This window comes from Tursiops truncatus, chromosome 10 (assembly GCF_011762595.2).
Source record: "Tursiops truncatus isolate mTurTru1 chromosome 10, mTurTru1.mat.Y, whole genome shotgun sequence".
In the NCBI taxonomy this organism is placed as follows: domain Eukaryota; kingdom Metazoa; phylum Chordata; class Mammalia; order Artiodactyla; family Delphinidae; genus Tursiops; species Tursiops truncatus.
The window spans coordinates 24,063,152-24,089,332 of NC_047043.1; the positions used below are offsets into that span (position 1 = coordinate 24,063,152).

General features: G+C 43.1%; 2 protein-coding genes across 5 annotated transcripts in view; one reads left to right on the forward strand and one right to left on the reverse strand.

Moving 5' to 3' along the window:
- Positions 1–23,704, reverse strand: part of LOC101336370 (DLA class II histocompatibility antigen, DR-1 beta chain) — an 85,966-nt gene extending 62,262 nt beyond the window's left edge. The window contains exons 1-5 of one of the 2 annotated variants that reach the window (XM_019949737.3): positions 23,535–23,704; positions 21,834–22,103; positions 18,410–18,691; positions 17,792–17,902; positions 16,396–16,766 (exon numbers count right to left, since the gene is read on the reverse strand). In XM_019949737.3, coding sequence (XP_019805296.2) covers positions 16,759–16,766; positions 17,792–17,902; positions 18,410–18,691; positions 21,834–22,103; positions 23,535–23,643 — 780 coding nt within the window. In that variant the 5' untranslated portion in view covers positions 23,644–23,704 and the 3' untranslated portion in view covers positions 16,396–16,758. Of the gene's footprint in view, positions 1–16,395; positions 16,767–17,791; positions 17,903–18,409; positions 18,692–21,833; positions 22,104–23,534 lie in introns of those variants that run through there. The other variant, XM_073810600.1, reaches the window with a different exon arrangement.
- On the forward strand, positions 320–10,653 carry LOC101328860 (HLA class II histocompatibility antigen, DQ alpha 2 chain). Of its 3 annotated transcripts, none has more exons than XM_019949739.3 (6): positions 334–477; positions 4,103–4,252; positions 4,394–4,642; positions 5,085–5,366; positions 5,623–5,797; positions 7,767–10,653. In XM_019949739.3, exons 1-5 carry the CDS (start codon positions 396–398, stop codon positions 5,775–5,777), a joined length of 918 nt encoding a protein of 305 aa, XP_019805298.2. In that variant the 5' UTR covers positions 334–395; the 3' UTR covers positions 5,778–5,797; positions 7,767–10,653. The 3 variants fall into 3 exon arrangements, with proteins under 3 accessions (XP_004317963.3, XP_019805298.2, XP_019805297.2); XM_019949738.3 differs by lacking the exon at positions 7,767–10,653 and adding an exon at positions 5,965–7,437 and having other exon boundaries at positions 335–477; XM_004317915.4 differs by lacking the exons at positions 4,103–4,252; positions 7,767–10,653 and adding an exon at positions 5,965–7,437 and having other exon boundaries at positions 320–477.
- Positions 23,705–26,181: the final 2,477 nt, after the last annotated feature.

A 26,181-nucleotide genomic window follows, 5' to 3' on the forward strand; every position in this document is an offset into this window, starting at 1 on the left:
CCAGAATATCCTGTTGGACACCATATTAGTGATGACTTCATCTGTCCACGAGGCTGCTCAGAAATTCCCAGCCCTCTTGTCACCAGCAGGCATACACATATGTGAGAAGACTCTGATTTAATACCCTCCCTCCTTTCATAGAAAATTCCCTCAGGTCCACTCTGAGTGGAGGCCGCCTCAGAACCAAGGGATTTCCCAGCCCCTTCGAGGCCTCTTAGTACAAAGTCTTCATCTGGCAACTGAGGTGTCATCATAGGGGATTTTTCTGATTGGCCAAGTGTGGTTTGGGTGTCTACAGAGTGTGGTTTGGGTGTCTACAGAGTTCCTTCTCAGCTCAGCCCTCATCATTGCTCTGCAACTCAGAACAGCAACTGCTGAGACCACCTTAAAGTAGGATGGTCCTGAACAGAGCTCTGATTCTGGGGACCCTCACCCTGACCATCATGATGAGCCCCTGTGGAGGTGAAGACATTGTGGGTGAGTGCATGGTTGAGGGATGTGGGGACTAGAGTTGGGGAACAGGGAATTGAAGGGAAAAAAAGATTTTGGCCTAGAAACAATAGCAACTCCTCAAAGCGTTCCCAATATTAAGCAAATCTAAAACTTAGAGTCATTCCTCCTGCAGGAAACCAGAGTCCAGACCCACTCTCTTTGCTACTTGTGCTGTTGCAGAGCTCACCAAGGACACTATTCTGTTTCTGATATTGGATCCAGTGAATATGTCCTGGAGGGCTCTAGGGCATTCATTCATTATTGCCTCAAAGATTAGAAACATTTCCATAAGTGGATATTTTGTTACTAAAATTTTATGAACTATTGCTCCTAAATTTCTCTGAGTAAATTTTGAAGCTTTTTGTATATTTCTCCTAAAGTGTATCTTGGGGTAAACAGTTCCATGAATTCTGTATACTGTGTAGATACAAAGAAGGGTGACCTTTTCAGTCTCAGATCTACATACATTTTCATGCTGTCATCTCGCACAGGTGGGGAGAGGGTAAGCAAGCCCAGCAGAATGCCTTTACACAAGGCGTTTTACCACAGGGTCCTCACTTAACCTCAGTTACCTTATACATGTCACCTCACAAATAACCAAGTAAAAGACGTGCGTAGAAATGCTTTCTAAGTGATTAAGACACACAAATGTCAAAGATTATTCTTATTTTTTTAGTTTTACCATTACAAGTGTAGCTTTGCTTTATTTTCTTTAACAAAGTAAGAAATTTCCTTATTTTTATTTTAAAATTGAGAACTTTATGATAAGAAACTTGATGAATCAAATTATATTGTTTTCAAATTGTTAGCCCAAATTACCAGTTCTTTGCCCCATCTAAGGAAGTCCTTCAAGAAGAATGGGCAAGCACAGATTATTTATTTGGTCCCTTAGGCCCCTCTGCCTTTGCTGTCCCCCTCCTTCCACCCTCTTTTCTTACATTCCTTCGTCTTCCTTTCCTTCCAGGATCCATCCCTGGCCCACATCTTTGTTACTTTATAGACATTGAGTGAGTTTGTAAAAACCGAAGTAGAAAGGCCAGGTAGTTCAAAAGGGAAGTGAAATGGAGGGTTACTCTAATCTTCAGCAACTTTGCTAACCATGAATGCTCCCATTCTAATTGTGTGTGGTAGTGGAAGTTTCACGTACTTCTCCAGAGCACTTCTAAATTTTGTTTCTTCAGCGTCACACTAGAGTGTCCTGGTCAGGCTCGACTTCCTCATTGGGCACAGGGGACACAGGCCAAGGGCCTGCAGTGCTTATAGGGCTCCATGAAAGTATTTTATTATTTTAATTAGAAAAAAAAATGAACTTTTAGGGTAGAAGAAAATGTTTTAATTTTTAGTTTAGCCTAGATTATATTTGTCTTTATCCCAGTATGGCCATAAAATATGACTTTTAATATTTTTATGGAGGAAAGCTTGCTTATGCAACAGCGCTTAGGGCTCACAATCATACTGCAGCCCTGGTCACTGCTGATTCTGATTGTCATATAATTCTGCTACCTCTGTGCTTGTCAGTCTTCCCCAAAGTCTCTGTGATCCTCAAGAATAGTAATTGACATTTTGTACTCATTCTTGAACACGCAGCAAGCTAAGTTTGGGGGATGCAAAAATGAAAAGACATGCTATCTGCCCCATGGAGTGTACTAAGATTAGTAATGCTAAGAAAATGGTGCAGAAAAACAGAAGGAGTATTGCTGAGCAGGGCAATGGATGCAGCTGAGGCTGAAGCTGTAAAAGTGAATTGGTTCCAGTTGGCACAGCAGTGCGATGCTCTTCAGTGCTGGCAACTCAGGACAAGTAGCCGATGAAGAGAATAATTGCATACATCCATGGTTGAAAAGGAGTCAAGAATATTCACTACAGGGATAAGGAGGCTACATTGGAAGGCCTTTTAAGTGATCAACCAAGGGGTCATGCTGGGTAATGATGAGGAATAGATTGACTTGAAAGCAGGACACTGGGATGGAGAGGTTGGAGGTTATAATGTGAGCAAAAATATGTGTAATGAGAGAACTTAGCTAAAAAGTTGGTAACTAAGCAGAAACTTCAAGAATGAACTGGGGCTTCCCTGGTGGCACAGTGGTTAAGAATCCACCTGCCAATTCAGGGGACATGGGTTCGATCCCTGGTCCAGGAAGATTCCACATGCCGTGGAGCAACTAAGCCCGTGCACCACAACTACTGAGCCTGCACTCTAGAGCCCACAAGCCACAACTACTGAAGCCCACGCATCTAGAGCATGTGCTCCACAACAAGAGAAGCCACCACAATGAGAAACCTGATCACCTCAACGAAGAGTAGCCCCCACTGGATGCACCTAGAGAAAGCCCGCACGCAGCAACAAAGACCCAACACAGCCAAAAATAAATAAATTAATTAATTAAATAAATTTTTAAAAAAGAATGAACTGGAGGTGTCCAGGAAATCCTAACAGATAATTTCATTTCAGGGGGAAAAAAAAAAACAGACCCTGCAAAGACCAAGGAACATGAAAGGATAATGTCATTTGGTTTGATTAATAGCTAAGGTCAGATGAGGATGTTGGATACATCCATACCAGAATTCAGCACAGAACACTGTACTTGCTCCTTTACTCACCTGACTCTCCCGTTAATCAATATTCTCCTTGTTGGCAGAGACCATGCCTGATTGATATTTTACTCTTTGCCTCCCACAATGTCTGAAACCCTGTTGATGCTCAGTAATTGAGGAAGGAAGGAAAGAGAAAATGATAAAAGGCTTGTATGTGTCTGGACAAAATTGTCCAGTCAGGCTTACTTGAGTAGAGTCCAACTGAACCGGTTGCCATTCTGCTTTGGCATCCTCAGAAAAGTATATTGTCCATTTGAAGAAAACGGCAGCACAGTACCTTGAGTCCTCAACAAATACGTGTTGAGTCAGAAAAAGAAGTTTAGTAACCTCCTTAAAGAAAAAAATAGGGGTGGGAAGTAACAGAAATCCAAAATAAAACTTCCATTTCTTACTTCAGAAGCAATCAAGCACTCTCCTTTAAGGATCACTACTGTTAACAAAACAGACAACTTAAAACCATTGTTTATTCTTTATATGTTTTGTAATACTGTCACTGTCCTTGTCATACTCGTTCTTACACCCTGTAACAGTTAGAGGAAACTCTTTTAAAATAATAAGATTCCGTGTGCTTTTCCTTGGTTTAAAAAAAATAAGATGGGGCTTCCCTGGTGACGCAGTGGTTGAGAGTCCGCCTGCTGATGCAGGGGACACAGGTTCGTGTCCCGGTCTGGGAAGATCCCATGTGCCGCGGAGCGGCTGAGCCCGTGAGCCATGGCCGCTGAGCCTGCGCGTCCGGAGCCTGTGCTCCGCAACGGGAGAGGCCACAACAGTGAGAGGCCTGCGTACCACAATCAATCAATCAATGAATCAATCAATAAGAAACGAATCTTTTATAGAAAACGTTCTGCTCTGAGCCAGTCCTGAGGGGAGAGGAACCATAATGAATGTGTTATTAACTGATGAAAGAAGTAAGTGAGAAAGAAAACTTATGAAGCAAAGGGAAGTAAACTAACACCATGATCATTCATTCATTCCCTTCTTTCTTCTTTATTTCCATTATGATATTTATCACAAGCCTACAATGTGCCAGGTACTGAGCTGGACATGCAGGAAATAGCAGTAAACAGGGCCTGTGAAAAGTCCACCCTTCTGAGCATATGTTATAGTGGAAAGACAGACTGGATTCTAACAGGACAGCTACCAACACTGAGGGCGAAGGAAACAGGTGCTGGGAATTTTGCTTTGAGACTGTGCCAGAGGTGAAGACTACAATGTTTGAGAGTTGTTTCTTCTGTAACTTTGTTTAACACGGGTCTTTCCTCTCCCTCTGTTTTGCACCTTCCTGCCCCTCACCTTCACTTATCAGCTGACCACGTTGCGTCCTATGGCACAACTATCTACCAGTCTTTTGGGCCCTCTGGCCAGTACACCCACGAATTTGATGGAGATGAGAAGTTTTATGTGGACCTGGAGAAGAAGGAGACTGTCTGGCGGCTGCCTGTGTTTAGCGAATTCGCAAGTTTTGACCCACAGCGTGCCCTGAGAAACATAGCTGTGGTGAAACATAACTTGGATATCCTGATTAAACGCTCCAACTTTACCCCTGTTACCAATGGTAGGTGTCCACCATTCTGCCTCTCTTTACTGAAACTATTGTTTCATACCAGGCCTCACTCTCTTGTTCCCTAAGGAGAGATACCCTTCACCACTCTATAAAACTCTCTCCTTTCCAAGGAGTCCCCAGATTTTCTCATAGTAATTACTGGACCCTCATCCTCCCTCTTCTCAAAGATCACATATTTCCATGTAATATAAGGATCCCTACTCCCATAACATATCCCTTGAATCCCACAGACCTCCCTCCTTAACAAGCATGCCCACAGAGAACATGGGGATAAAGCAGAGGCAGTGAATAGCATCTCCCAAGCAAAAGGGAAACAAGAGCTCTTCCACTGTCAGACTGGGAAATGTTGGTGGGAGGGCTCCCCCAGGATGCAATGCAGAACCTCAGGGCAGAGCTATCCTCATTTCACATCAGTGCTGTTTTCTCACCACAGAGGTTCCTGAGGTGACTGTGTTTTCTAAGTTCCCTGTGTTGCTGCGTCAACCCAACACCCTCATCTGTCTTGTGGACAACATCTATCCTCCTGTGATCAACATCACATGGTTGAGGAACGGACACACAGTCAGAGAGGGTGTTTCTGAGATCAGCTTCCTCACGAAGAATGATCTTTCCTTCCTCAAGATCAGTTATCTCACCTTCCTGCCTTCTGATGATGATGTTTATGACTGCAAAGTGGAACACTGGGGCCTGGAGGAGCCACTGCTGAAACACTGGGGTATGTACGAGTTCCACCCCTTTGATACTTTCTCTTCTCTATCAAGTACAGAATGTCCTGCCTTTTAGCCCCTAAATCACACGGTCCAGAGCTTGTTTCCACACTTCAAGTGTTTCTAAAGATATACTTCCCTCTCTTCCCTAAGCCTGCTGCCCTGAGTCTTTGTAGAATGAACACCACACCTCCTGCCCCATCCCAAACACATGCACATGAACCAACACTCTGTATTCTGAGTTTTACAACTTCACTTTTGCAGAACCTGAGATTCCAACCCCTATGTCAGAGCTGACAGAGACTGTGGTCTGCGCCCTGGGGTTGACTGTGGGCCTCGTAGGCATCGTGGTGGGCACCGTCTTCATCATCCAAGGCCTGCGCTCAGGTGGTCCCTCCAGACACCAAGGGCCCTTGTGAGTTGCACCCTAGAAGGGAAGGTAAGGATTCGGATTTGTTAGCATTGGAGACAGTACAGGAGGAAAGAAAGTGAGAAGAGGTTTGTGGACTCAAATGTGGCTGAAAAGTTGAGGAGAACTGGGAAAGGTCATGATGATTACACAGAAGGCCCCTAGGACTCATCAGTCTCATGTCTGTCCTGTTGCAGGTGCACTGCCCGTCTACCAGAGCAGAAGAGTGGACATGCTAGGTGACCTAGAACTATCTTCATATAGCTTCTCTCCTCTTACACTCCTCCTCTCACCTCTTCTCTGGGACTTATCCCTTAAAGCTCACATATACCTCGGAATTCTCCCCCTGACCACCTGATGATTTTTTTCTGTTCTCAATAGTTACATACCATGGGATCACTGGCGTATTCCACCCAGTTACCTAATCCCTAGTGACCCTGATCCAGTGTCATCATGGAAGCAATGAATCCTCCTTTTATTGAAACTTTTCCTGTCTTTCATCTCAAGGCTGACTAGGACCTTGTTCCCTTATGCTTTAGGCCCCTTAATTTCGTTTCTCAGATCATGTTTCATGCCCAGTAACACAAGAGCAACCTGTGTAGCCTAATAATATGTTGTTATCTTAGCTGAGATTATTATTTCTCTCTTCCTTCTGTTCCCATTCTTGGCACTGTCACCCACCCCCCTAATTCAGGCATCATTGAAGATAATATATACTCTTCTCCCATGGTGTAGATTTGTTATAGCAGAAATACAAAAACCAAGAAATAAGTCTGTACTCATCTTAATATAGCTTTTAAAAGTTATGACAGAGGCTTCCCTGGTGGCGCAGTGGTTGAGAGTCTGCCTGCTGATGCAGGGGACGTGGGTTCGAGCCCCGGTTCGGGAAGATCCCACATGCCGCGGAGCGGCTGGGCCCGTGAGCCATGGCCGCTGAGCCTACACGTCTGGAGCCTGTGCTCCGCAATGGGAGAGGCCACAACAATGAGAGGCCTGCGTACCGCAAAAACAAACAAACAAACAAAAAAAATTATTGAGACAATCAGAAATAATTTTAGGTGTGGTAATGGCATTGCTGTTATATTTCTAAAAAGTTGTTATATCTTAGATTTTCATAGTAAAATATTTATCAATGAAATTATATATTGTCTAAGATTATCTTTAAAATAACCCAGTATGCATATAATATTAAATGGGTGGATTTACAAAATTGTCCATGAACTGATCATTTTTAAAACTGGACTGTTGATACATGGTACTATTCTCCCTATTACTGTATATAGTTGAAATGTTCCATAATACAAAGGTTTTTTTTAGATATTCCAGGAAAGCCAAAAGAAAAAATAAGCAGAGAAGCGTTCTGTTTGAAGTTATTTTGGTTTTTAAGGTTTTCCTTATTTGTATTGCAGTTAAGAAACACTGAGCATCCAAATCCTGTTCTACACCTTAGAACCTCTCAGAAATGTAACCCTAAAGAGTGTGTATACAACAAAGAATAATAGCAAAAGAAAGCAAAGTAATGCTCACTTTGTTATTGGTTGGGCTAAACCCCAAACTTTATTAAATATAATTACTAGTTCAATCTATAATGTAAAAATGGTCACTTAGAAGCGATGCTGTGATACATACCATACTACATTCTGAGTGTATTAAAGTAATGTGAAAACAGATACATTTATTGTCTTTGAAGAATTTACATTCCAATAGGAGGAAGCATACATACATGAAACAGTTTCACAAACATCCAAGTACAAACTCTGAAGAATTTATAAAGGAAAAGAACAAGGTAATGTGAGAGAGTATTGCACAGGAACCAAGTATAATTTGGTGTTTAGAGAAGGCTTGCATAAATGTCTGAGATGAAACAAGATGGTTTACAGTAAGTGAAGGACAAGGTTAAAGAGGGCAGAGCAAATGTTTGAGAAATCTAACAGTGTGAAAGAGAGTATGAGGAACTTCCCTGGTGATTCAGTGGTTAAGAATCTGCCTTCCAATGCAGGGAACGTGGGTTCGATTCCTGGTCGGGGAACTAAGATCCCACATGCCGCAGGGCACGCCACAACTACTGAGCCCATTTGCCACAACTAGAGAAATCTGCACGCTGCAATGAAGAGCCCGTGCACCACAATGAAAGATCCCGCATGCCACAACTAAGACCTGATGCAGCCAAATTAATTACTTTTTAAAAAGAGAGTATGACAATAAAATAAAACAAAAATTATTACAGTTTAGTAGAGAAAGTTTATGTAAGAGCAAGCAAGCTATTTCAATTCTTTCTAATTAGAATCCTTAGTGAAAAGATACTTCCTCTATAAAAGTAATAATGACGGGCTAAAAAATTGGAAAATGTAATAGGAAGATTTAAAAAATAATAGAATAATATAAAAATTATAATAATAGAATTATTATTATGTAATATAAAAATTAAATCAAGAAAACCTCCTTGAAATTTTCTCCCTGAAAAAGAAGACAAAGAAATGTAATATATGGTAGAAAAGATAAGACACAGAGAATAGACCTGGCAACATCAAGTAACAGAGCTAGAGAGGGATACAGAAAAATGAAGGGGGAAATTTATGAAAACAAGTAAAGGAAAATTTTCCAGATATAAAAGACCTAATTCTTTACATGGAATGGGGACTTTCAGATATTTAGCAAAATTAATGAAAAAAAACTCATTCTTAGATACATTAAAAATTTTTTAAATCATTTTTAAAATTTCAGAATCTCAAGTGTTAAAAGAAGATCATAAAATATCCCAATGAGGGAAACAAAACAAACAGACAACAGACACTGTTAAACCGTCAGATACTTATATCATAAAGATAATGAGAAAGGCCTGGAAGTTCTAAAGGAAAAGTATTTTCTATTAATAAATGTATACCTTTTCAAAATCACAATTAGGCATGAAGAAAGGATAAAATACTGTTAGACATAAAAGAATATAAAATGTACCTAGCACACATAGCTTTATTGGAAGCTGATTAAGAATATGACTTAGTTAAGTGAGGTTGTTAATCAGGAAACAGGAACGTACTTGGGGAGTGGCATCAGCAACATGGTCGAACAAGATGTCTCTCGTTCATATCCCCCTTTTAACAACAATTTGGTATCCATTCCTGGATAAAGATACCTTTGTGGGAGCTATGGGATCCAACACCATATGCTAAGGAATCCAGGAGGAGTCTTGCCGACCATGCATCAGATAACAAGCATACAGACCTCAGTCATGGCTAGGGACCCTGCAATGGCCCATGAACTGGCTCAGCCCCTCTTAGCTATTATCTGGGAACCCACAGAGAACAGTCTTAGACAATTACTCATAGGTGAGAGAGCCTTTGTGGAAGTCCAGGTTTCCAGTGGAGAACTTCCAGCACACCACTGGAGCAAAGAAATACAAGTTGGACACACTGGAGAGGGTAGGAGGAACAGCATTACTCCTCCCCAAGGCAGCACAGCTTGGTGCCAAGAGAGACCTTCTCAACTCACGAATTATCCTGTAAGGATAATTGTAAGGAAAGTGAGAGCATGTGAGTGAACACCTGTCTTCCTCAGCTGTGCGGGAAACTGCCATTTCTCTCTCACCCCATCCAGAGTAGTGAGTCATAACTTACGTTACTGGGGGTGAGTAGAGGCCAGCAAAGTAGCAGATAGAACTCTTGGAAGATATGAAAGAGGCGCAGATCCCTCAAGATATCCACCAACAAGCCACTGGGGATACCTCACCACTGAATCCCATCAGCTTGCCCACAGGCACTCCCAACACCCCATGCACCTCACCCACACACACCCCACACTGTGGCCAGCTCCCTGTGTGCACTCCTGACAGCAGCAAGAGTGAGCTTTGGCAGACAACTAATGAGTAGCACAGAAAGCCAGCCCAAATCTGTAGGCCAGGGAGAGAACATGAACCTGAGCTTCAGCTCCATTCTTGGGAAAACAAAAGGGAAGCTGTCAGCAGCCAGCCTGGTACATTGCAGAATCAAGAGAAGGCATACAAGTTTAAGCATTGTGCCACGAGAGAGCAAGAAGTGTGGTACAGGCATATCCATAAAAGGTCTGAGAGAGTCTCAGAATCCCTAGCAAGACTGACAGAACGTGTTTCTCTCCCAAAGTCAGTTAGTAAAGACTGGAGGAGGTGATTGCTACTTCAAATGCAAAGACAGAAATGAAGGACTTCAAGAAACATGAAAAATCAAGGAAACATGACACACCAAAGAATCAAAATAATCTTCCAGTAACTGACACCAGGACGTGGAGGTCTATAATTTACCCAAAAATGCTCTTTTAAGGAAGCTCAGTGAGCTACAAGAAAACACAGAAAGACAGCTCAATGAAATCAGGGAAACAATACATGAACAAAATTAGAAGTTTAATAGAGAAATAGAAATCTTAAAAAAAAAAACAAATAGAAATTCTGGATATGAAAAGTACAACAAAAAATGCTCTTTCTGCCTGATGGAAAGAAGAGGAAGATTCTTTCATCTTCTTTCCATCAAGTAGAGGAAAGAATCTGTGAATTAGAAGACAGGAACTTTGAAATTATCCACTCAGAACAAAACAAAGAAAAAAGAATGAAAAAGAGTGAATAAAGCCTAGAAGATCTGTAGAATACAATCAAATGTAACCCTCTGTCAATTATTGGAGTCCCAGAAGGAAAAGAGATGGAGAAGGGAACATAAAGCTTATTTAAAGAAACAATGGCAGAATCTAAAAAAGAGTGGATATATGTATATGTATAACTGATTCACTTTGCTGTACAGCAGAAAGTAACACAACATTGTAAATCAACTATACTCCAATAAAAAATTTTAATGCAAAAAAATAAGTAAATAAATAATAAAATAGCCCTGCCAGTATCACTCTCTTTAAAAAAAGAAAGAAAAGAAATAATCACTGAGAGTTTCCCATATCTGAGGTGAGATTTGGATATCTAAGTTCATGAAGCTCATAGTTAAGAAACAAATTCAACTTAAAGGGCTTCCCTGGTGGTGCAGTAGTTGAGAATCTGATTGCTAATACAGGGGACACGGGTTCGAGCCCTGGTCTGGGAGGATCCCACATGCCGCGGAGTAACTAGGCCCGTGAGCCACAACTACTGAGCCTGCACGTCTGGAGCCTGTGCTCCGCAACAAGACAGGCCGTGACAGTGAGAGGCCCGCGCACCGCGATGAAGAGTGGCCCCCTCTTGCCACAACTAGAGAAAGCCCTCGCACAGAAACGAAGACCCAAAACAGCAAAAATAAATTAATAAACTCCAACGCCCAACATCTTCTTAAAAAAAAAAAATTCAACTTAAAGAGATTTTCTCAAAGATGTATTATGATAAAGTTGTAAAAAATCAAAGACAGAGATAATCTTAAAAGCAGCAAGAGAAAAGAAGTTTATAACTTATGAGGGAAACTATAATGCTATCAGATTTCTCAAAAGAAATCTTACGTTTAAGGACAGAAGGTGATGATATATTCAAAATTGCTGAAAGAGTTTGGTACAAGAGGTTGATGAAGGAAGATTATGAACTTACCTCCTCCAATGGACACACCCAGTCTACAGCTATAAATGGAACAATTTCCTCTGGAAAAAAAAAATAACTAAACTAAAAACTGGCTTAACAACACCTGCACATCAGGCAAATGAGAGGGAAACCACATCAAGGCAAGAGAGGCTGAGTCATTATCTTTCCATAAACCCTTCTCCAGGTACAGCAACCCACAACTGGGAAGGAACTCAAAATCCAGAGCTTCTCCCTGAGGAGCAAGGGGTGTGAACACCACAATATAGACACCCCAACTTTTAAGACCTGCACCTGAGAGATGAGTCCCCAAAACTTCTAGCTTTGAAAGCCAATGGCTCTCATGTCCATGAGACAATATTGTAGTGAACCAAGAAATGGCTCTTAAAGGGCTCACACACAGACTCACTCGACCCAGGTCCCAGCACAGAAGCCATTTGAAAAGTGCCCAGACTTTATGGGAATGAGGCTCATTTGATGACCTTAAAGTGTCAGCCTAAGGAGCAGGGGTCTGCTGGGATACTCCCCAGGGATGGAGGCTGGCAGCCACCGTCTTCGCACTCTCCCTCTGCTATGCTAAGGTGGGCAGACACCTTTTTATTTTTTTATCCTACGCCTTTTTTTTTCAGGGATTCCATCTGTACACTCCCACTTTGTATCGCGCTAGCCAGCAGGTGCTATCGTCACACTATTCCTGTGCCACACTCCAGAGCACCAGTATTTCCTGCAGGGGAGCTTTTACTTGGGTCTGGTGTCCTGGTTTTTGTGTCTGGTGTCCCAGTTTTTGTGGCTGCAACCCAGTGGGATGTCTTTGGATCACCTGGTTCTGGAGGGCAGGGAGATTCACACTCCTAGGTCCAATAGGACTGTAACAATCAGATACGGTTCTTGGCAGACTACCACCCCAAGGGTACTGCACAAATAGCAGACTGAAACACATTCCCAGTCTTTCTGAGAAAGAGGCTTATTTTTTGTCCAGGAGTTTTGGCCTGAGGGGCAGGTTTCTGGTTTGGCACAATTCTAAGGGGCCATAGAGGTACTTGCATGCAACAGAAGCCAGTGGACAAAATCTTTGCACTCTCCCCCTGCCTTGCTCCAGCCCACTGGTGCCCTCCACAGAAGCGTATACCTTTGGTGCCCTGATTTTTCCAGCTGGTGCTAGGAGATGCCTCTACACTGTCTGGCTTAGGGTGACACTAGGCTCAGGGGTGACAAAGAACTATAACAAATGTAGAAAAGTTCTTAAACAGCTACCAACCACAGGGCACAGTAAGAAGCACAGTAAGAAGCAACAGACCCGGGAGATCAGTATTTCTGTGAAAGAGGACTATTAGCTTACCATCATAGCTAAAGCCTGAGGGGGAAGCTTCTAATTAAACACAAATCTAAAGGCTGACTGTAATCCCTTCCAGAGAACTTGGAGGGTGGGCACTATCATTTCACTCTCCTCTGCCACGCTCCACAGTGCCAGTAGCTCTCAGAAGGGAGCTCTTACACTCTTCTGGTGCCCTGGTTTTTGTAGCTGCAAGATTCAACATCTGCAAATCAATCTAGGTGATATACCATATTAACAAATAGAAGAATAAAAAACATATGATCATCTCAATACATGCAGAAAAAGCTTTTGGCAAAATTCAACACCTATTTATGATAAAAACTCTCAACAAAGTGGGTATAGAGGGTTCATACCTCAACATAATAAAGGCCATGTATGACAAACCCATAGCCAACACCCTACTCAACATTGAAAGGCCAAAAGCATTTCCTTTAAGATCAGAATGAAAACAAGGATGACCACTCTAGCCACTTTTATTCAACATAGTATTAGAAGTCCTAAAATCAGACTAAAATAAATAAATTAATTAAAGGAATCCAAGTTGGAAGGCAAGAAGCACTGTTTGCAGACAACATGACAGTATATATAGAAAATCCTGAAGGCACCACCAAAAACCTATTAGAGCAATAAATTAATTCAATAAAGTTGTAGGATACAAAATTAGTACATAGAAATCTGTTGTGTTTCTATACACTAACAACAAACTATCAGAAAGAGAAATTAAGAAAACAATCTTATTTACAACTGCATCAAAAAGAATAAAATACCTAGAAATAAATCTCACCAAGGAGGTAAAAGACTTGTACTCTAAAAACTATAAGACACAGATGAAAGAAATTGAAGATGACACAAACCGATGGAAAAATATAACATGGTCATGGAATGGAAGAAGTTAATATTGTTAAAATGACCAAAGCAGATTCAATGCAATCCCTATCAAAATATCAATAGCATTTTTTCACAGAATTAGAACAAATAATTCTAAAATGCATATGGAACCACAAATGATCCAGAATAGCCAAAGAAATTTTGAGAAAGAACAAAGCTGGAGATATCAAGCTCCCTGATTTCAAATATATTGTAAAACTATAGTAATCAAAACAATATAGTATTGGCATAAAAACAGACACGTAGATCAATGGAACAGAATAGAGATCCCAAATATAAAGCCAAACACATATTTTCGATAAAGGAGCCAAGAATACACAGTGGGAAAAGAAAAGTCTCTTCAATTAATGGCGTTGGGAAAAGTAGACAGCTACATGAGAAAGAAAGAATATGAACCACTATCTTACACCATACACAAAAATTAACTCAAAATAGATTAAAGATTTGAATATAAGACCTGAAACCTTGAAACTCCTAGAAGAAACATAGATGGTAAGCTCCTTGACATTGGCCTTTGTGATGACTTTTTGACACCAAAAGTAAAGGCAACAAAAGCAAAAATAAACAAGTCAGACTACATCAAACTAAAAAGCTTCTGCACAGCAAAGGAAACTATCAACCAAACAAAAAAAAAATTTACTGAATGGGGAAAAAATTTGCAAATTATATATCAGCTAAGGAGTTAATATCCAAAATGTATAAAAATATCATACAATTCAAAAGCAAAACAAAGTCTGATTAAAATATGGGCAGAGGGGCTTCCCTGGTGGCGCAGTGGTTGAGAGTCCGCCTGCCGAAGCAGGCGACGCGGGTTTGTGCCCCGGTCCGGGAAGATCCCACATGCCGCGGAGCGGCTGGGCCCGTGAGCCATGGCCGCTGAGCCTGCGCGTCCGGAGCCTGTGCTCCGCAACGGGAGAGGCCACAACAGTGAGAGGGCCACGTACTTAAAAAAAAAAAAAAAAAAAAAAGGCAGAGAATCTGAATAGACATTTTTCCAAAGAAGACATACAGATGGCCAACAGGTAAGCGAAAAGATGCTCAACATCACTAATCAATAGGGAAATGCAAATCAAAGCCACAGTAAGGTATCACCACAAAAATAAATGAATGAATAAATAAATTTTTAAGATTAAATAAATATATTTTTAAAAAAGATATCACCTCACACATGTTATAATGGCTATCATCAGAAAGACAAGAAATAACAAGTGCTGGCAAGGATGTAGAGAAAAATGAATCCTTGTACACTTGGTGGTAATGTAAATTGGTTCAGCACTGTTGAAAGCAGCATGGAGGTTCCTCAAAACATTAAAAATAAAACTGCCATATGATCCAGCAATTTCTCTTCTGGGTATTTATCCACAGGAAACAAAAACACTAACTTGAAAAAGATCTATGCACCCCACGTTCATTGAAGCATTAATTACAATGGCCATGATATGAAAGCAACGTAAGTGGCCATTGGTGAATGCATGGATAAAGAAACTGTGGTGTGTATATATACATAATGGAATATTATTCAGCCATAAAAAGAATGAAATCTTGCCATTTGCAACAGCATGGATGGACCTTGAGGGCATTATGCTAAGTGAAATAAGTTAGACAGAGAAAGACAAATACCATAAAATCTCACTTAACTCATGTGGCATCTTTAATAGAAAAGAACTCATAGATAAAGAGAATGAATTGGTGGTTGCCAGAGGTGGGCAAAAGTCATGAAGGCGGTGAAAAGGCACAAACTTCCCGTTATAACATATGTAAGTCCTGGGGATGTGATGTACAGCATGGTGAATCTAGTTAATTATACTGTGTTGTATATTTGAAAGTTGCTAAAAGAGTAGTTTTTTTTTAATTTGACCATGCTTTAATTGTTTAGACCCAGGATAACCCACAAACCTCTCTGTGACACAAAAGATTTCATGGTTATTCCCCATTTCATTCAAAATATTGTAAAGATTCTACCATTTGCAATTCTGTTATTTAAAATAATAAAAATAAAATAAAATAATATAGTCCGTAAGTTTCTTTAAGAGGGCACAGTAAACTACAAGACATGGAAACATGCTAATGTGAGTGAACAAATGAAGATACAGCTGCAGCTTTCAGTGATGGAATACTCCTGCTCTACCTACAGTATTCTATGTGACATCTCAGTTGTGACACGAGACTGTCTGATTCACTAGACCTCAAATATTAGTAAGCTTACTTCCTTTTTTTAACTTTTAGATAAAACGCAAATATGAAGGAGATGTCCTTTTCATTCTTCCCACCACTGTGGAATCCACTGATCTGCTCCAGTGGTTTCCCAGCAGAGATTCTCTGGATTCTACCCAGAGCTGCTGAATCAGACTCCTGGGTACAGCCTGCTTCTCAACCAGCTCCCAGCCTGTGTGTTGGTCTGACAGCTGGATAACTATCTAATCTCCCCACAAGGGAGGCCTCCTTCCTGTAACCCTGACAGGTGGTCATTGGAAGAGTAGATCTAAAAAGTTCTCATCACAAGAAAAATATTGTAACAATCTATAGTGATGATGTTAACGAGACTTATTGTAGTGATCATTTTGCAAAAATATATACAAATACTGAATCATCATGCTGTACAGCCAAAACTAATATAATGTTGTATATCAATTATACCTCAATAAAAAATATATGATTAGCATAGGGACTTCCCTATGGTCCAGTGGTCCAGTGGTTAAGACTCCGTGCTCCCAATGCAGGGGGCTCGGGTTCAATCCCTGGTCAGGGAACTAGATCCCGCATGCCGCAACTAAAGATCCCGCATGCAGCAACGAAGATCCCATGTGCCACAACTGAAAACCGGCGCGAGTCTTAATAAATATTAAAAAAATATATGATTAGCATAAACTTAATAAAAAAGAAGGCTCAGGGTATAGATAACTCATATTCATGTTTAATTACGATATACCCTATAGCCAGGTAACGGTTACAATGTGCTTCTCTTGAGCAGTCTGCAGAGGGAGAAAGCAAACAGAAAAATCCCTTGGGGTCTGAGTAGATGTTCAGTAGACGCTGTTGGCAGTACACCGGCAGAGGCTCCAGGGTCAGTGCAGGAAGCAGCATCACAGTCAAATTCTTGGGGCAGGGCAAGGGGTAACCTGGTGACTGTGTTAGAGTTAATGGAGGAACCTGATCTCAGAGGAACAGGCTGACAGGCAACTGGGAATTCTGGGCAAGAACAGGCAGCTATTGCAGAAGAGCAAAAACCAATCCCCGTCAAAGCGTCCTCAGGAGTCAGTGCCCTGGAGAAGAGAGAGAGTGATCAGCACATGGCACCCTGAGGGACGTGCCCCCTCACCTCTTCTCGGCCTGCAGCATCCGACAGAGAAAGCTGAGGTCCGGGGCATGTCACCATCACCTCCTCTAACATCTGTGTAGAGGTGAATCAGCTGAAGAGGGCACAACACTTCAGCCTGACACAGATGTGTGGAAGGCTGGGGAGCAGCTGTTAGCCTTCTGGGGGACATGAAGACGTCAAACTTTTAATAAATTAGATAATAACTCACCTTCTTTCCACCACGCATAGCCTCTTTCAGTCACTATAAATGCCCACAGGCAGTAGTCACCAACATGTGGCACAAAGTGGGTATCATCCTGGTGTCTAGCACTAACACCACAGTTCTGGCTCCAAGTTTCACAGAAAGAGGCCACCAAAGTTATGGCCTGATTCTGGAGAACAACCTCACGAGCTTCCTACAGAAACTGGGTGAACTTCTCCCCTAACTCTTGATCCCATAGCAGAAAATAGGCCACGGATGAGACCATTGTGCTCAGGTATACTCACCTCACACCCTTCCCTCTTTTACCTGTCCCCATAACCCCCAGTGAAACAGAGCAAAAACAGTACCTGCTGGTGGAGGCCCAGGAGGTCCCACAAAAGGTCTCATGACACAAACAGCAAGTGTCTTGCCCACCCCAAAGGGAAATGAGATAAGCAACTTAATTTGAAATATATTTCTTCCCTACCCATCCTCTCTACCCACAAGGCCTTAACTGCCCTAAAATAAAATCTCGCCAAATGAATGGAACTGCCACTAGAAGGAAGCCCTAGAATAAATCCCACCTGTCACCTCTGTGAAAGGGCTACTTTTCAACCAGTAAAATCAGACTCCAATGTCTCCCTAGGTCGTTCCATTTCCGCCCACCACCAGCCTAGTCTCCTTCCTTTCAGGGTCAGGAGGAAAGAGCTACATCTAGAGGCACAGGCCTCCCTGAACAGAGGGTCTCAGTCACAGCCCGTCTTCCCCTTTTCCCCAGAGTTCCTTACCCTTCTGGCTCCTGTGACGGATGATGAGACCCAGCCCGAGGAAGATCAGCCCCAGCACAAAGCCCCCAACACCACTCAGCATCTTGCTCTGGGCGGATCCAGACTGTGCCCCTAGGGATCAGAGCCTGAGTGTCAGGGTTTGTCCCCACACCAAAGCGGGGTGTCCCTTTGAGAAGCCTAAAGTCTAGTCTGAGATACAGGAGGTGGAGGTGCCAGGGGAACCTAGTTTTCCATTCTGACTACCCCTAGGGGAGGGACCCGCCAACAGATCCTTGGACAGAGTGGACGGGTGGGAGAAGGGGAAAGTGGGTCCCTGCTCCTCAGGGACACATCCATAACCCTACGCCCTAAGACTCTGGTCACCAGTCAATCCTTCAGAGCTACCAGGGCTGGGCTCTGGGGCCCTGGTGTGTAGAGTGAGCTCCCTGTATCTGGAAAGACAATGAGATCAGGATTCTTCTGATGCCCTTAATATGAGGCAAGAGGCACTCTTGTGTCCTGTAATTTCCAGCTCAGTAGGGATTCTGGGGACAAGGGATGAGATGGGATGGACCAAGGAAGCTCTATCTGCCCCTGTCCCGTGGGCCCCACGGTGAAAGGAAACCAAGTGCCCCTTACACCACTCCACCATGATGGGACTCTGGAGGCTGGGGTGCTCCACATGGCAGGTGTAGACATCTCCTTGCTGGGGAGTCATTTCCAGCATCACAAGCATCTGGAAGGTCCAGTCCCCATTTCTAATAAGAGGGGTGGACACAACGCCAGCTGTCTCCTCCTGGTCATTCCGGAACCACCGAACTTTGATCTGGCCTGGATAGAAATCTGTCACCGAGCAGACCAGCAGGTTGTGGTGGTTTAGAGCCTCTGTCCTGGATGGGGAGATGGTCACTGTAGGTTCCACTGAGGAAATAACAGACAGGAAAAGACACAGTGAGATGTGAGACCACACAGCAAGTCTCCGCACTGGGAAGAGTCCTTCCCTGGTACCAGGGTGGAAAGATCCTTGGATTCCAAATCTTGGATTTGGATCTAACCTGGACCACTTTATTAGCTTGAATAAAAACATTAGTCAGTTTACTTTTCAGAGTCTCAAGAGACAGTTTTAATCATTCTATGGGAGTTACTCTGTTGACACTAATTGATAAAAATGAAGCACTTTAAAATTATAAATTGCTATATTATACAAGGCACTATTTATAACATTTTTTAAATAAAATAATAAACGTGGACTTGTTCCCCCTCACTCTTCCATCTAGAAGTGACCATGAGGATAAGCTCTAGTGACTTGTGCTAGGTCAGTGACACTGTTTTCTGTTAGGTTCTGTGCTCCCCACAGTAGAGAAAATCCAGCAACTTTGACTCTCACCTGCTGGCCATGAGATGATCAACCGTAGTCATGGCCCCATGGACTGAGAATTAAGAAAGTACAGACATTTCTATGTCCAGTAAAATGGGACAACAGTGACCATCACATCCTTCCTACAAAGCAGTGCTTTTCAAACAGGCTACATCTATAACCCTCAGCCCTGTAATACAGAATTCGAGAGCGAGAGCACTTCTTACCAGTCAACAAAGCATCCCTCTCAGTTTTTAGCCTCATCTTAGCTCAAATGCCATTCTGTGGCGAACTCCCCACAAAAACTTATATAATTAAATACCTACACTTCCATCTCGAGTTCATTTATGCCACATATACTTTATTTGATTCATTCATTCATTCATTCAACAAATATAAATTTGACAAGCACTGGGGACCCAAAGATAAACAACAAACTGTGGCCCCTGCCTTTACAGAACTTGCAATCTAGTAACAAAGACAAAACAAAAAATAAAAACAAAAAAGAACCACAAGTGTTATGTCAAAATTTTGTAATTTTTGAAGGAAAAGAAAGGAAACCGTGAAAACAAGTAACACTGATAAAACATCATGTTTGCCCATGCCTCGATTCCTTTATCTTCTCAGATTGCTACTCATGGTCAAATATGACACACCTCCCAACCTGTTTTACACGTATTATCCTTTATCTCTGCAGCCATTTTATTGCATCTCCCTCATTCCCTTAGTGCAAAACTATAGTAAATATTTCATGTAGTGTTTTAGCTATTTGATAATACATTATGTACTCTCATTTACTTTTTTCCCCTAATTTTCTTTTAACATTCAAGTGAGCTGCCATCCCTTTGCTATTAAGAATAACTGCCTTGCTCTGAAATCAGACATAATTATCATGTATGTTCTCTATAGAAAATATTCTGAGACTCTTGCAGAAGTTGGCCCGGGTTAGTGAGCATGTCACATGAACATACAATATAACTGGGACTTGCTGAGATCGGCAGGCAGTCTCGTCACCCCAATAACATGGTACTCGTGAGCCATCATCTGGAAAGAATCATGTTTTCAGTTTGGACTTTAACTCTTGATCAGGTTCTTCTTCCTGGGCTCTGACTAAAGTCATGGTCAGCCAGGTGAACTTATAAAATCTGTTCGTCTTAAACAGATTGGGGGTAAAAAATGGAGGTCACAAGTTCAAGAGAGAAATTTTAGAATAATTTTTATGAAAAAGAACTGAAATAGCAAAAATATAAGTATGTACTTGGTGGCATCAGGATGAAGGAGAAGGCAAGATAGGGTAAAGTAAGCTAAAAGTTATGTGAACATACACAGAGAACACCAGGGTCAGACTAGGGATTAATCAGTGAGTTTTCAATCCCTTGAATGTATCATTTTGTCCCACTAACATTGAAAATCAGCAGGAACAGACTCATTGCTGCTTCTGGTCATAACTGGCTTAAACGAGGCTTTGCTTCCATTAGACTCTATATACATGTAGTAAAGAACATGATGCCTATTGTGTATTTGGGGGAGGCTTCAAGACAGTGAATAACTGTGTGTAATTACTTAAACTGTTTATTATGTACCAATATTAGCATATATAAAGTGGTGATGCTGATTGCTAACACCAAGGAAATTAAGTGGCATAGTATAGGTAGTGTTTGGTAAGACAATTGCCTAGCAATAGGTGCTCATGAAACTGGTATAATTAACTTTCAGAATGTCTACCCCTGCAGTGGATGTTGGGGGAGCTGGCAGGGAGAGAGCGGATAGGCAGGCCAACGGAACCTGAAACAGTTTTTATTCAGTAATTAAATGGCATCAACTTATTTACCCCAAAACTTTAGCTCTGATATCAGCCATTTGTTGAGCTTTTCTAAGAAATTAAAACGTTGCCTTATAACAACACTCAAGTACTGTTTCTATTTTTACTAAACACTTTTTTTCCTCAGGCTTTGCATCCACGAATTCTAAATTGTTAAGATCCAAGTCAATGAGAGTTTACTTTAAAGCATTACGCAAAATCGTAAAGAATAATTAATACGGTCAGTTTTTAAGATCCTATTTACCTTTATGCTTTCTCTTGAGCCTAAGCAGCTGGGCAACAGAGAACATTTATTCATTAATTTAAGCAAGGTTTATGGAGCTCATACTACCTGCCAATGTGTCAGGTACTAGACACACAGGGATAATTAAGACAGTCCCTTGCCAGAAAGAGGGCCGGGACAAGTGATACAGTGACATCTATTTAAGAAACCAGGATTAAGATGAATAATGATTTGAAACCAAAAAGTGAAAATGTATTCTTTCATGGCTGTAATATATCACCACGTGTGTAAGGTGCCCTGAGAGCAGCCGTGGAGCAGCCCTAACTCCACCAGGCTGAGCTCCTGAGCTTCGGGAAGCAAAGAAGCCAAAGGCACGAGGCGGGAACGTGCAGAATTAGTGGAAAGAACTGCGCAGGACGAGGCTCTCGAGAGCTGGGGCCATACTGAACAGTCCTGGACCCGCCTCTGCGGGGAATGTTCCAGGGCTACCAACCTCCGTCTCCCTGCTGTGCCCTCGGTCCCCGGCCCTCTGCGCAGAACGCCAGGGCTCGCTGTCCCCTCCGCGGGCCTGAGGATCCCACCCCCGCGGCCCCGCCCCCTCACCCCTGCGCGGAGTCTCGGCAGGGGAGGGTGGGCCCCGCGGAGGGCGGCCTGCGCTCACCTCGCCGCTGCACCGCTAAGGTCTCATCAATCCTGTAGTTGTGTCTGCACACCGTGTCCACCGCGGCCCGTTCCTCCTCCAGGATGTCCTCCTGGCTGTTCCAGTACTCGGCGGTACGCCGGCCCAGCTCGGTCACCGCCCGGAACTCGCCCACGTCGCTGTCGAAGCGCACGTACTCCTCCCGGTTATAGATGTATCTGCTCATGGCCCGCACCCGCTCCGTGCCGTTGGTGAAGTAACACATGAACATATAACGGTACAAGAAATCCTCTGCGGGAGACACCGCCGCTCAGCCAGGCGGCAGCCGCTCGGCAGGCGGGGCGATGTCGGCCCGGGGACAGCTGGGTCGGAAAAACCTGAAACCCGCCGCTCAACCCCGGGTTCCCGGCCCAGCCCAGCCCTGCGCCTCCCGCTGCGAAGCCGGAGCCTCCGGGCGGCTCTTCCAAGGCCTCCCGCCCCGTCTGAGGGCTTCCAGAATGACCTTCGTGCGAGGAGGCCTGTCTCTGAGGGGAGCCCTGGGGCCTGTGATCCCTGCCTGAGCCTGAGAACCGAGTAAACAGAGCTATCGGGTGGGTTTTACATCCATCTCTGTACTTAGAGGGATCAGGACGTTCTCACATGAAATGTCATTTTCCCTCGAAATCCTGGGAACCTCAGAGGCAAACAAGTGTCTACATAAGCACAAGACTTCAAGGGAATCACAAAGGAGCTGTAGAGTGGAGCCTGTCCTCGTCCTGACAGGCACATTCTCTGGGTCCCTGGCAAAGTGCCTTCCTTCCCATGCGTGGGTTTCCTCTGCGTTTCTGCCACCCCGACCCGACTCCTTTGTAGTTAGAAGGGACCGACACGGCCCTAGTCCTAAAAAGGATGGTTTATTCACGGAAAGTGCACAGACTTTCAAAATAGATAAACTGGATTCCAATTAAACTGAGACAGTTACCAGCTTGGGTGGGTTACTTAACGGAGTATCTGTATCTTAAGTATAATTGTGTAAAAAGTCATTATATCTACACATAGGGGTGTTAGGAAGATTGACAGAGAATTTATTTGAAGATACTAATCCTGTGTCTGAAATGAATGCTTTCTCAATATACATATTTCTCTTCTTACGTTCTCCTTTCTCCTAAATCCCATCCATCCTCAACTCAAGTCTCTGAATACCACTCAAGTCACTATTTGACCATAAATCAGTGAAACTTGAGGTTAAGATTCTGTCGGTGGCCACCCAGTCAGCTCCACTCAAATACCAGGAGTTTGCTTCCAGGAACCCTCCACTCAAGAGTCAGGAATGTACAGTCCTTTTCCTCAAATTCTGAGACTACAGAGGCCACTGCTGCCCTACATTTCCCCAGCCCAGGACCCCATAGTATTAAGTCCAGACAAGGTCTTGGGGGATCCTGAAATGACAAGTCCTGCTGTGTCTTTGGAGAAATTCTTTAAAACAAACTACCCATGCTCACTTTGTCCCAGCACTTGTAGTAGATACACACTCTGTCTCCTCCTCCCTGGTATAATGTCCCCAGGCTTAAGCCTGTGGGAGGGGGACTGTCCTCACTTTGTCATTAGAAGGTGGAAATGAGAATGTAACATAGCTCGCATCCCCGAGGAGAGGAAATATTCTGAGATCACACCCCAGGCCAAGTGTCCCTCAGAGCCTGGTCCCCAGAGTGGTGGCTCTGGGAGCAGCTGCCCTGCACTTACGTGGAGAGTCTCTGCCCTCAGCCTCTGGGGTGCTCAGCACCGTCAGCATCACCATCACAGCTGTTGTCCAAAGGCCTCTGGGGATCTGCAGAGCCACCGTCCCAGACATAATTGAGAACAAAGGAAGAAGTAATGGTAGTGAACACAGCTCACACCCAGTGGATCTGGTGTGCCTACTTTAGAGAATAAAAGCCTATGAAAGCTTCCATGTATGGCAGGATTGGAGAGTCCCAAGGAAAGGAACCAATCAGCACTGGAGCTGAAGTACCTCATGTATCTCTGGGCAGACATTTGTTTTGAAGGTTCTCAATCTAATGCCTGGCACTCTGTCTTCATCAAGTTACACTGGATGAACATTTCGGGTGAAGAGTCCTTGCAGTTTTGAATGATCTGAAGATTGAATGCCTTCGGAGTTTAAAGAACAAGAAGAAAGAAAAAATGATTCAAGAGTAGACATCTCTGTGATATATTTTTTTAATTAATTTATTTATATTTGGCTGTGTTGGGTCTTCGTTTCTGTGCCAGGGCTTTCTCTACTTGCGGCGAGCAGGGGACACTCTTCATCGCGGTGCGCGGGCCTCTCACTGTCGCGTCCTCTCTTGTTGCGGAGCACAAGCTCCAGACGCGCAGGCTCAGTAGTTGTGGCTCACACGCCTAGTTGCTCCACGGCATGTGGGATCTTCCCAGACCAGGGCTCGAACCCATGTCCCCTGCATTGGCAGGCAGATTCTCAACCACTGCGCCACCAGAGAAGCCCTGTGCTATTTATTTAAAACCTATTGTTCTTGGGATTTGGGGTAAGGGAAAATAAGTGGGGATCATATTTCAGGGAGAGAAAATCATTGTCGCAGACAAGTTCACTTTTATTATCTTAGACACTCTGAGGAGGCTTAAGTTGTGTCGGGAAGAGCAGAGTTCTTGAAGGAGATGGTTTTGAGCTGCACTGATGTAGCAAGTGCCTGCTTGCCACCCCAGGTATCTTGCTATGCCTGGCATTGTTGTTGTCCATCGCTGTCACCAATAAAGGCATGGAAGAACAAAAAAAAAAAAAAAAAAAGGTTTTTTTTGTTGTTGTTTTAAATTTATTTATTTTAAACTTATTTATGTTTTGGCCGCGTTGGGTCTTCGTTGCTGCACACAGGCTTTCTCTAGTTGCAGCGAGTGGGGACTTCTCTTCGTTGCAGTGCGCAGGCTTCCCATTGCGGTGGCTTCTCTTGTTGCAGAGCACGGGCTCAAGGCGCGCGGGCGTCGGTAGTTGTGGCTCGCAGCCTCTAGAGTGCAGGCTCAGTAGTTGTGGTGCACGAGCTCAGTTGTTCTGCAGCATGTGGGATCTTCCCGGACCAGGGCTCGAACCCGTGTCCTCTGTATTGGCAGGTGGCTTCTTAACCACTGCGCCACCAGGGACGTTGTCTACCACTGATGTGCTTTATGAGAGCCAACAAAATACTGAACGCTTCTGCCTCAAACTTCTCTTTGTAAAATGTGAGTCATGCTTCGTGCGTTTTGTATCTAGGCCTTCATATATACTTAAGAGACTTAAGAGTAATATGAGTATTACTTAAGAGTAATATGACTTGCTTAATATCGCAAAATGTTCCTCAGCGGCCAAGTGTAACTGTTGGCAGTATCAGGTTTATACGTGGAGCAAGAAAACAAAATTTGACAACCAGTCCTGCTGGAAAGTGATTTTTTCATTACACAACAATCTATTGCATTTATGCTCTTTGAATGCAAGTATTTGAAAAATTAAGTTGACTTTTCTCTTAAAATCTCTTCAGCCGCTCAGATCCTCCCTGAACCATCTGATGTCAGCAAAAACACAATCCACAAACATTAACAGCATTCAGACACAGTCACCTTTATTTCTGAGGACAGACAGCAAAAGACGTGGAGAAGCATTTCCTGCAGCTTGAATAGTGTTAATGAGGGAGCAGATACTTATGGTTATAGATTGTACTACAGTACAATACTATTGTATTGTACAGATTGTGCCAGCCCTAAGCATCAAGTCCCCAATGGCAGAAGTATCAATGTGTTTTTTTTAATAAATGTATTATTTATCAGGCTCCTCTTGCCCATGACTAGGGGTAGTATTAAATGGTTATAGAGCAATTAGAACAGTGTCTGGAAAACATTAATAAACAAGAAAATAAGTGTTTCTCCCTCTATTCTCTCTCTTCCTGAATTTTAGGTTCTTCTTTCAAAATAGAGGAAAGGATCTACAAGCAGGACATAAAGCGTTTACCAGGTAAAAAGAAACAGGGAAGAGGCAACGACAAGAAATTTCCATTAGTGGCACATGAAGACAATGAGTTAGTTCAATATTCTGAATTAGGTGCATAGTCCCAGAGCACCTGAGACTGGGAAATCTGTCACTGGGCTTCCACCAGCAGTGGCGCAATCAGGATCAGGGTAATTTCAGAGCAGGGAGGGCTTCCATGGTGGGATGAAAACATAAAAGAGGAACATCAAATTCAGACCGGTAATAGGGTTGGGAGGCAACAAAGAACAGTCAGAGAGGGATTCTGAAGGTGCCTCAGGTCCCTCAGACCTTACTTCAGGGCCCATTGGAATAAACAGAGGCTTCTGGCCCAGGTCCTCCCTCCTGTCCTAAGGGAGAAATTCCCTCCGTTCTGCTCTGGGGCTG

Coding starts and splice junctions, on each gene's coding strand:
- LOC101328860 (XM_019949739.3), top strand. CDS start 396: ATGGTCCTGAACAGAGCTCTGATTCTGGGGACCCTCACCCTGACCATC. Junction 478..4,102: donor TGGAGGTGAAGACATTGTGG/GTGAGTGCATGG, acceptor ATTTATCACAAG/CCTACAATGTGCCAGGTACT. Junction 5,367..5,622: donor GCCACTGCTGAAACACTGGG/GTATGTACGAGT, acceptor TCACTTTTGCAG/AACCTGAGATTCCAACCCCT.